General features: G+C 47.9%; 1 protein-coding gene across 3 annotated transcripts in view; it reads left to right on the top strand.

The window, feature by feature from the left end:
* The window catches only part of CTNS (cystinosin, lysosomal cystine transporter), an 18770-nt gene that overhangs the window by 2108 nt on the left and 6189 nt on the right, over positions 1-10473 (top strand). For all 3 annotated transcript variants that reach the window (XM_023518694.1, XM_003799116.3, XM_023518696.1), the window contains exons 3-6: positions 4783-4861; positions 6836-6920; positions 10031-10134; positions 10254-10385. In XM_023518694.1, coding sequence (XP_023374462.1) covers positions 4783-4861; positions 6836-6920; positions 10031-10134; positions 10254-10385 — 400 coding nt within the window. The remainder of the gene's footprint in view (positions 1-4782; positions 4862-6835; positions 6921-10030; positions 10135-10253; positions 10386-10473) is intronic.

The raw sequence follows: 10473 nt of genomic DNA, 5'->3' as shown, positions 1-10473 counted from the left end.
TCTCAAAAAAAGAAAAAAGACTTAAAAAGGCTCAGCACTTGTAGCTCAGTGGCTAGGATGCCAGCCTTACACACCAGAGCCAGCAGGTTCCAATCCAGCCCAGGCCTGCCAAACAGTGACAACTACAACCAAAAAATAGCTGGGCATTGTGGCAGGCACCTATAGTCCCAGCTACTTGGGAGGCTGAGGCAAGAAAATCGCTTGGCCCAAGAGTTTGAGTTTGCTGTGAGCTGTGACACCACAGCACTCTACCCAGGATGAGAGCTTGAGACTCTGTCTCAAAAAAAAAAACACCTTCCCCGTAGAGGAGGGCTAAGGAACAGGGTGCAGCAGCCCCGGCAGGTCTAGGAGCCATACAGAATGCAGGTTGGTATTAGAGTTTGTACTTTTTTTTTTTCTCTGAGACAGAGTCTCTCTCTATCTCCCTGGGTAGAGTGCCATGGCATTGTCATCTCACAGCCACCTCAAACTCTTGGGCTCAAGCTATCTCATTGCCTCAGCCTCCCAAGTAGCTGAGACTACAGTACCTACCACAACACCCAGCTATTTTTTTCTACTTTTAGTAGAGCCAGGATCTCACTGTTGCTCAGACTGGTTTGGAACTCCTGAGCTAAGGCGATCCATCCTTGGCCTCCCAGAGTGCTAGGCATGAGCCACTGCACCCACCAAGTTTGCACATCCTTGTAGGAAGACTACAGTCCTCCTACATTCTAGCAGTTCTCCCACTGCCCAGAACATTTCTGGAATTCCTTCCACGAAGAGTTATGTTTAACATTCCCAAGAGTGCTGGGCCTGTTTTGATCTTCAACTTGGCTGTTGTCAAAGATCAAATACATCTTAAAATCCCTGACTAAATATTGCAAGTGACAGACGGTAGGAATCCTGCAGAAGTTTCCCAAGAGCTTTATTACTGTTGGGGTTATCTGGCCTTTTGAATCTCTGAGGAAGCAGTGGTCATCTGATCACTTCCAGGTTTGTTAAACAGTCACATTACTTGTAGTCACACCTTGTAGATAAGCATTTTCCAAGAAAGGAAAAGTCCTTCACATCTTGGAGCTCGAGTCCCTCCCCAGCCCTACTGGATCAAATTCTCTAGGACTGAGGCTGGAGTGTGTGTGTATATACACATGTGTCTTAAATCTCCATTAGTAATGTTAATTACTAATTACTGGGAGTGGGGAGCAAAAAATCCAGCTACCACTATTCCAATTATACAGAGGGGAACCTGAGGCCCAGAAAGGGTAGAAAGCCTTCCCAAAGTCACACGGCTAGAAAGTAACAAACCTGTTTCCTGCATAGGACCCCTCTCCATTATATCACTTTGCCTCCTTTTTTTGAATGTCATTATGAATGAATAGTGGAAGCTGGCTCGGCGCCTATAGCTCAACCGGCTAAGGCACCAGCCACGTACACCTAAGGTGGCGGGTTCAAATCCCCAGCCCAGACCCGCCAAACAACAATGACGGCTGGAACCAAAAAATAGCTGGGCGTTGTGGCGGGCGCCTGTGGTCCCAGCTACTTGGGAGGCTGAGGCAAGAGGATCTCTTAAGCCCAAGAGTAGACTCGCTTGAGCCCAGGAGTTGGAGGTTGCTGTGAGCTGTAATGCCACGATACTCTACCCAGGGGGATAGCTTGAGGCTCTGTCTCAAAAAAAAAAAAATAGTGGAAGCTACCATAAATTAAAAGTAACTAAAATTGGATTTCTTTTTTTTTTTTTTTTTCTTTTTTAGCTAGGGTCTCACTCTCCTGCCCAGGCTAGAATGCAGTGGTGTCATCATAGCTCACTGCACCCGAGACTCCTGGGCTCAAGTGATCTCCTGCCTCAGCATTCCCAGTAGCTGGGACTACAGTTGAGTGCCAATACACATGGCTAATTCTTTTAATCTTTATAGAGACAAAGTCTCACTTTTTCTCAGGCTGGTCTTGAACTCCTGACCTCAAATAATCCTCTTGCTTCAGGCTCCCAAAGTGCTGGCATTACAGGCATGAGCCTAGGTGCCTGGCCTCTGAAATTAGTTTTCTAACTTCATTCTTCTACGCCTTTCCTGTCCTTGCTTTGGGAGTGATTATTGACCTTCAGAGTTTTTTGTCTTTGACATCTTTAGGTGGGATTTTGGAGCAATGCAGCCTAATGGCAAGAATCTGGGCTTTGGACTAGCAGGGTTAGGTTTAAATCTTGCCTCCACCATCTTTAAGCAAGACCCCTTTCCTCTTGGGGTTCTGTCTTATTATGTCTAAAATAGGAATAATAGGCTTGACGCCCATAGCACAGTGGTTACTGTGCCGGCCACATGCACCGGGGCTGATGGGTTTGAACCAAGCCCAAGCCTGCTAAACAACGATGACAACTACAACAAAAAGTAGCCGGGCATTGTGGTGGGCACCTGTAGTCCCAGCTACTTGGGAGGCTGAGGCAACAGAATCACTTAAGCCCAAGAGTTGGAGGTTGCTGTGAGCTGTAACACCATGGCACTCTACCAAGGATGACATAGTAAGACTCTGTCTCAAAAAAATAATAATAATAAAATAAAATAGGAATAATAATGCTTACATCTCACTGTTGTAATAATTACAAAATGGGAATTAAAAGTACAGCAGAGTGGCTGGCATGGGGTGCCATGAGAGAGAAAGCAATAACGATTCATTTAAAAAACCAAACTCTTGGCTCAAAGCCTGTGCACAGTAATTATGGCGCTAGCCACATACACTGAGGCTGGTGGGTTCAAAATCGGCCTGGGCCAGCTAAACAACGACAACTACAACAAAAAATAGCTGAACTGGGGTGGCACCTGCGGCTCAAAAGGATAGGGCATTGGCCCCATATGCTGGGGGTAGTGGGTTCAAACCCAGCCCCGGCCAAAAAGAAAACTGTGAAAGAGATAAGGCCATGTGGGTCTCACACAACTTGGCCACTAATCCCAGCACAGTCCCAGGACCACAGACCTACAGGTGGGCTGCCTGGCATCACTTTTAGTGTCCCTGTCCTAAGCAGTGGTTGCTTCTGGGACATTCTTATCTTGCATGATCCTCAGCTCCAGGTAAAATTGAGCATGCGGTAACTGGAAGTCTTGCACTACCCTAGATGTACAAACCCAAAACAAAGCCTCAAGGGTCTCAGAGCACAACAGAGTAGAAAGCTGCCTCTGGGGACCTGAGGAGCCCAGACAAGCAGCAGGAACTGAAGACTATGAGCTGAGGGAGTCTCTGTCTAGGGACTTGCAGCTTCCAGACAGCTTCATCCTCATTACATGTACATGGCTAGTGTGGCAAAGGTAGCTCAGATGGGTCTGAGAGGCTCCAGGTAGCAGAGGTGGGCACAGGAGGGCAAATTCTAGGCTGGCTGAGTCCCTTGAAGGAGATGAGGCTACTATCCCTGGAGGTGCCCAGGCAGAGGAAGACAAACCACCAGGTAGGAGTATTGAGATGAGAAATCAGAGGTTGAATTAGGCAACTTTAAATTTCCTTCCAACCCAAACATCTAAAATTTCAGGTCTCAACCAGGGGCAGTGGCTTGCTCCTATAATTCTAGCACTCTGGGAAGCCAAAGTAGGAGAATCCCTTGAACTCAGGAGTTTGAGACCAGCCTGAGCAAGAGTGAGACCCCATCTCTACTGAAAATAGAAAAACTAGCCAGGCATAGGGGTGCATGCCTATAGTCCCAGCTACTTGGGAGGCTGAGGCAAGAGGATCTCTTAAGCCCAAGAGTTTGAGGTTGCCGTGCACTATGATGCCACAGCACTCTACCCAGGGTGACAGGGTGAGACTCTGTCTCAAATATAAATACAATTTCAGGTATCAGTGTTTCATCTTCTGCCTTTGAGAGGTCTGGGTGGAAAGAGAGCTAGGCCCTGCTGGCAGCCTCTATCCCTGCAAGGACAGTCTTCGTCAGAGTTGTACACCTGCTTCCCCGTCTCAGTTCCAGTTCATGATCCTGGCCTCTAAGCTATGTATAACCTGAAGGCAGTGAGCAGGGGAGGTGAGATGGGCAGGTGTGGCAAGAAGCACACCTGGGAATGGGAGCAGGGATATGGCTGCCTAGAGAATACAGGAAGGGGTCAGAAGACTAACTCCTTCCAAAACCCAGGTGCTCTGGGGATATTTGGTGCCCAAGATGATTTTCCAGATCCAGACCCACTTCCTCCCTCATCCCAGGGGCCTATTTGTGACTTTCCCTGAATTAACATCTTAACGCTAAGAGGAAGTCCCTAGTAGTGAAACAGTACATATTGTTCACCCTTCTTCCAGTCCCCAGCACACACTCAGCCTTGGGATGGGGGTCGGAGGTCAGTGAGCAGGAAGAGCTAGGTTAGTAAGGGAGCCCAAAAGGGTCCTCTAGGAATTTGCAGGTGGCAATGCAGGAAAGGGGCTGGACCAGGTCCTCAGGGCTATCAGCACCTGGAGACCCCTGTGTTCTCCATCTGAGGAAGGCTCAAGTTTGTCTTTTACAGTCCCAGATCATGCCTGGAATTCCTCTGTGGTAATTTTTGGACCCTGTAGTTCTCAAACTATCTCTGGGCAGCTTAGCCACAGATCTTCAGAGCCTGCCAATGGAGGGGGCAGAGAAAGCTACAAGGCTTCCTGCTCCGGCCTGTGTTTTCCTGCTTTTATCTCTGGCAGCAGATGGGGAAAGAGCCTAACAAGGGCCCAGGTTTCCATTCCCCTCATCAAATAGGGCTCACTGATGAGTCAGCACTCATGAGTGCAGATATCAGGGGCCCTCAGCCCAGCTGGGCCTGACCTCTCTGACCTGATGCCTTATGCCATTGATTTGGGCCCCTCCAGAGTCCACCGTCAGCCTCACTGTTCCTCCTGTTGTGAAGCTGGAGAACAACAGTTCAGCCAACGTTAACATCACCCTCGGGTAAGTTCCCTGGCCGGGCTCTGTCCTCGGCCCCCTTCAGAAGCCATGCTGGGTCATCCAGTCTTCCAGTGTGTTCATATTTCATGTGTGACACTCTTGCCTCTTATCTATAACACAAGCTGCAGAAAAAGGGGTTGATGCTAGCCCCAGGCTGCAGCAAGGTCCCACAATCTGACACCTGCATGGAATTCTTACTTCCACGGGGAAGGAAAAGAGGGGGTATTTCTCCCAGAGACATGGGTCTTCTCCCCAACTGAAGAGTCCTGAGTGATCATCAGCTGGTGTTGGACTTCACACTGATCCTTTCCAAGACTCTAAATATTTGAAGAAAGTTGTGAAGGTCAAGGGGCAAGGAGCTGAGCTGCTGATCAGGGCTTCTGAGGTTGCTTCCAAAAGCAGAAATGGGATACTGGGTGGACTTTGATCCTGCTGTGCTCCTGCTTAGCCTTATCTGCGAGTCTTACTTGCTGATATCTGCTAGTTTAGGCCTGAGGGTCTCAACCTAGTCCAGACTGGGCCGGAGAGCCTGCCCACTACTCCTTTGCTCTTGGCTGCTTTGTACTGCTCTTGCCTGCAACCATGAGGGTTCCCTGAAATGAAGATCTGCAGCCTTGTCCTTTACCTTTCTCCCCTTTTCTGACCTCTTCTGGGAGGTCCAATCTCAAACCAAAGCTTTGGTTCCAAGGCTCCCTTGCAGCTCCTACTGTCTCTGAACATCGACACCTTGCAAATATTACAAGTTATCCTCTTACCATGGCTCTCCCCTCTCCAGAACCTTTGAGTGGCCTCCTAGTACCTTCCAAGTTAACTCCAGGCTCTTAGGCCCAGAATTGAGGCTCAGTCAAGGCTGCTCCCATCCAGCATGTCTGCCTTACCCAGTCAGACACATCTCCTGGCTTTCCAGGGACACACACTGCTCCCTCCTCGTTCCCTGCCTGGAAGGTCCTCACCTCTCCTTTAGTCAAATTCCAACCCTTAGGCAAGCACTTTGGGGTACCTATGTGGGAGGATCACTTGAGGTCAGGAATTTGAGACCAGTCTGAACAACATAGCAAGACTCTGTCTCTGCAAAAATATATAAGAATTAGCCAGGTGTGGTGGTGGGCACCTGTAGTCTCAACTACTCTGGAGGCTGAGGCAGGAGGATCACCTAGCAAGACTCTATCTCTGCAAATGAAAAAAAAATACAAAAATTAGCCAGATGTAGTGGTAAGCACCTCTACTCCCAGCTACTATGGAGGCAGAGGCAGGAGGATGGGCTGAACCCAGGATTTAGAGGCTGCAGTGAGCTATGATTATACTACTATACTCTAGCCTAGGTGACAGAGAGAGATCTTGTCTCTTAAAAAGGGGTGGGGGGGGCGGTTCCGTTGGTTCGCCCTTTTATTTTTACCCTTTTGGGTTGGTTGGTTTGCCGGCCTTAGGGGTTTGGGGTTCGGCTTGGGTTGGGGCAGGGCCCATCTCTAAAAATAGCCAGGCATTGTGACAGGCTCCTGTAGTCCAAACTACTTGGGAGGCAAAAGGATCACTTGAGCCCAAGAGTTTGAGGTTGCTGTGAGCTGTGATGCCACAGCACTCTACCTAGGTGACAAAGTAAGATTCTGTTTCAAAAAAAAACCAGATTCTGACCCTCACTTAAAGCCCTGCTCAGACCTGACATGCTCTGGGAAGCCTTTTTTACCTGAGCAATGAGCCGTGGTCCTGTCCACCTCCAGATTCCTCATTTGTCATTCAGAGCCACTTTGCTCTGTTCTGTTTTCACTCTACCCCAAAGGGATATCCAGTCTCCTGCCAGAAATAGAAATTGCCTAAGGAGCAGTGGTTCCACCTCTACCCCTGAGGGCTGAGCATGTAGCATTCATTTCCTAACCATAATCTCTTGAGAAAGGAAACCCAGGTGTGATATCCAGAGGGTGGGTTGAGATAATAGGGAGTCCAGCTTCTCAGCAGTAATCAGACTCTTGTCCTCCACAGGCAACCATTAAATGCAACCTTGGTGATCACATTTGAAATCACGTTTCGTTCGAAAAATACCACTATCCTTGAGCTCCCTGATGAAGTAAGTACCAAATTTTTACTGATAGGTAGGGAAATGGTAGGTAACAAAACACATTTAAGTAAGAGCTTGTGGTAATATATTGCCTGGACTGCCCCTATTCTAGCATCCCAGAAATCTATGAGGTGGGTTTTGTTGATCTCTTCAGGGATAAACATTATATGCCTTTTAGATGGAACTAAGAACGTGATGGTAAAACCTGAGGCACAAGGGATTTTGAGAATGTAGAAGTTCTTACAATAGCTTTCTAAGACCTTGCTACTCAAAGGGCATGCTTCAAAACCTTTTAGAAACAGAGTCGTAGGCACCATCCCAGACCTGCTGATTCCGAGTCCACATGGTAGCAAGATCCCTGATGCTTTGGGTCCATATTAAAGTTTGTGAGGGACTGTTCTGAGAATCCAGTGGCCGGGTCCAGTAGTGCATATTCACAGCTTTATGCATGTATCTGTTTGTATATATCCTGCTTCCACCTTAACAAGGATTTGAACCAGGTGCCATTCTGCTGGATAAAAAACATCCAGAGGAGTGTAAATCAGGATTTAAAAAACAAACAAAATGAATCAAAGTCAGTTAGGATGAAGAGCTTCTCAGATCTATTGTATAGCATGGTGACTATAGTTAGTGTCCTATGTATTTGAAAATTGCTCAGTGGGGTAGATCTTAAATGTTCCTACTGCAAGAAAATGGTAAGTATGGCTGGGTGCAGTGGCTCACACCTGTAATCCTAGCACTCTGGGAAGCCGAGGCCAGTGGATTACTTGAGCTCAGGCGTTCAAGGCCAACCTGACCAACTTGTCCCTTCTGAAAATAGAAAAAAACTAGCTGTACATTTGGAGCAGGCACCTGTTGTCCCAGCTACTGGGGAAGCTGAAACAAGAGGATCACTTGAGTCCAGAAGTCTTAAGTTTGCTATGAACCATGCTGTCAGAGCACTCTAGCCTGGGGCAACAGAGTGAAACTCCATCACAAAAAAGAGAAAGAGAGAAAGAAGTGTGTGAGCTGATGGCTATGTTAAATAGCTTGGGTTTTTTATTTTATTTTATTTTTTTTTTTTGAGACAGAGTCTCACTATGTTGCCCTGGGTCAAGTGCCATGGTGTCACAGCTCACAGCAACCTCAAACTCTTAGGCTTAAGCGATTCTCTTGTCTCAGCCTGGAGAAGCTGGGACTGCAGGCACCCCGCCACAATGCCCGGCTATTTTGTTGCAGTTGTCGTTGTTTACCTGGCCCAGGCTGGGTTTAAACCTGCCTGCTTCAGTGTATATGGCCAGCACCGTAACCACTGTGCTACAGGCGCCAAACCAAATAGCTTGGTTTTAATCATCTCATAATGTATACGTGTATCAAAGCACGACATTGCACCCTGTAAACATATACAATTTTTATTTATCCATTATACCTTAATAAAACTTGGAGGGGCTAAGATAGATGGCTATGTCAGGAAGCCCTGGGTCCCTATAGAGATGGGCTGCAAATCAGCCCTGAGCCCCTTAGCAAGCAAATAATGATCAGTCCCAAATGTTTCTGTGATCTGAAAAATAGATTGCTGAGAGAGGTGGCGCTCCTTCCCTGATGAACACTAGACCTCATGAGATAGTGCATGACCTATGGCTCCCTTTCCTGCCCCAGAGTCTGAGGCCGGCAGTCTGGGCAGGGCAAGGGAGACCAGTGCTGGTTCTCACAGCTGGTCCCAGCACATAGCCCTCTGACCTACTGGCAGAACAGATTCATAGGGCCAAACACCTAAGTGAAAATATCATCTTTTAAAAATCAGTGAAAGGGGCGGCACCTGTGGCTCAGTGAGTAGGGCACCGGCCTCATATGATGAGGGTGGTGGCTGGTTCATACCCAGCCCTGGCCGAACTGCAACAAAAAAATAGCCGGGCATCGAGGCAGACGCCTGTAGTCCCAGCTACTCGGGAGGCTGAGACAAGAGAATTGCATAGGCACAGAAAGCACTCAATGAAAGGTAGCAATTATTTCAGTCTGTCTTGTATCGGTCAATTTCTGATTGACCGATTTTTCTCCCTGCCTGGTTCCAGAAGGGATTTAGTGGCCACTTACAAATATGCAAACAACATTGCAAGGAAAATCTATTAAAAATGAAGGGATAAGAAAATAAAGAGCCAAGAGTGGTACATCTCATGAAGACACAGCTTGCAAGATGTGGAGAATAGATTAGGCTCCAGTTACCCCATTTCATTTGTTCTGCTAAAGCCCCCTGATTTCTTGTGTTAAGATCAAAAAGCCAGCACTTTCAGGATCTCAATCACAAGCCACAGCAATCTAATGAGCTGAATCCTCTTGATACCTGCAGTGTGGGTGGAGGGCAGGACATAGAATGTTATCAGGGGAGACACTCTGGTTCAGTAAAGCCATCCTGCTCCCTGTCATTCTGAGGGGATCTGAGAGTAGCAGAAAGAATGGGTGGGAGCTCATATGTTACAGGCAGATCTCCAATTTCTTTATCACGGAGCAGAGCTTTTGATAAATATTGGGCAGAAACAGGGATGGAAATGTTCTCTTTGTTAAGTATCTGGTATATGCATTTCTTCTGTTTTGTCACTTGGCAGCCAGGCTGGGTATGGGGCAGCCATGTGTCTGGATATTGAGGAGCCAGATAAAGATGGAGGAGCAGTAACAGTAGTTGTAGTACAGTGGCGATTGGAAGCACACACAGCCTTCAGTGTGCCAGGCTATGTACTGTAAGCTTTATAGATATTCTGTCATTCATAGCAACCCTGAAAGGTAGACACTTTTACTAATCCCTTTTACAGATGAGCAAACTGAGATCAGAGCTTGAATAACTTGCTGAAGGTCGCGTGCTAGTGAGAGGAAGCAAGCATCCCACCTTCTCTCAGAGATAAGCCAGGGGAGGGCCCGAGGACAAGGCCATAGCTCTGCTCCAAAAGTCTGACACAGATGTGTTAGAGGTTCGAGTTGGCTGCTGGGCCCAGTGTTTCTCCCCCTGGTTAGTAAGCTCAGGGAAGGCAGGACTCATGGGTGGGGGATGCATCCCCGTGTTCCCCAATGCAGAGCCTGGAGCTAGACACTCAGTGGAGCCCTCAATAACGTGCTGGGCGTGGGATCCAATTCAGTCCTTCTAACAGGTTGTGGTGCCTCCTGGAGTGACAGATTCCTCTTTTCAAGTGACGTCTCAAAATGTTGGACAAGTTACTGTTTATCTGCATGGAAATCATTCCAACCAGACTAGGTAAGCTGGCCTAGCCCACGAGGGCCTTACATGGTGAGAAGGGAGGCAGTGCAGGGAACATGGGGGTTTTCTTTAGAAGATCAGCCTCAGCTCATCCCGATCCCCAAATGCCTTTCTAGCCCAAGGATACGCTTCTTGGTGATCCACAGCAGCATCGTGAGCATCATAAACCAGGTGATTGGCTGGATCTACTTTGTGGCCTGGTCCATCTCCTTCTACCCTCAGGTGATCATGAACTGGAGGCGGAAAAGGTAACCTGCAGGGCTGTGTGTACAGCATGACTTGGGGCCCATAAGCAGGAGGCATTCCAGCCAGGCTGCAGGCTGCACAGCATCAGAC

This window comes from Otolemur garnettii, unplaced genomic scaffold, assembly GCF_000181295.1.
Source record: "Otolemur garnettii isolate 467f Iridium unplaced genomic scaffold, OtoGar3 scaffold00145, whole genome shotgun sequence".
Lineage (NCBI taxonomy): Eukaryota > Metazoa > Chordata > Mammalia > Primates > Galagidae > Otolemur > Otolemur garnettii.
The sequence above is the reverse complement of the archived record's forward strand: the minus strand, read 5'-3'. Positions and strand labels throughout refer to the sequence as shown.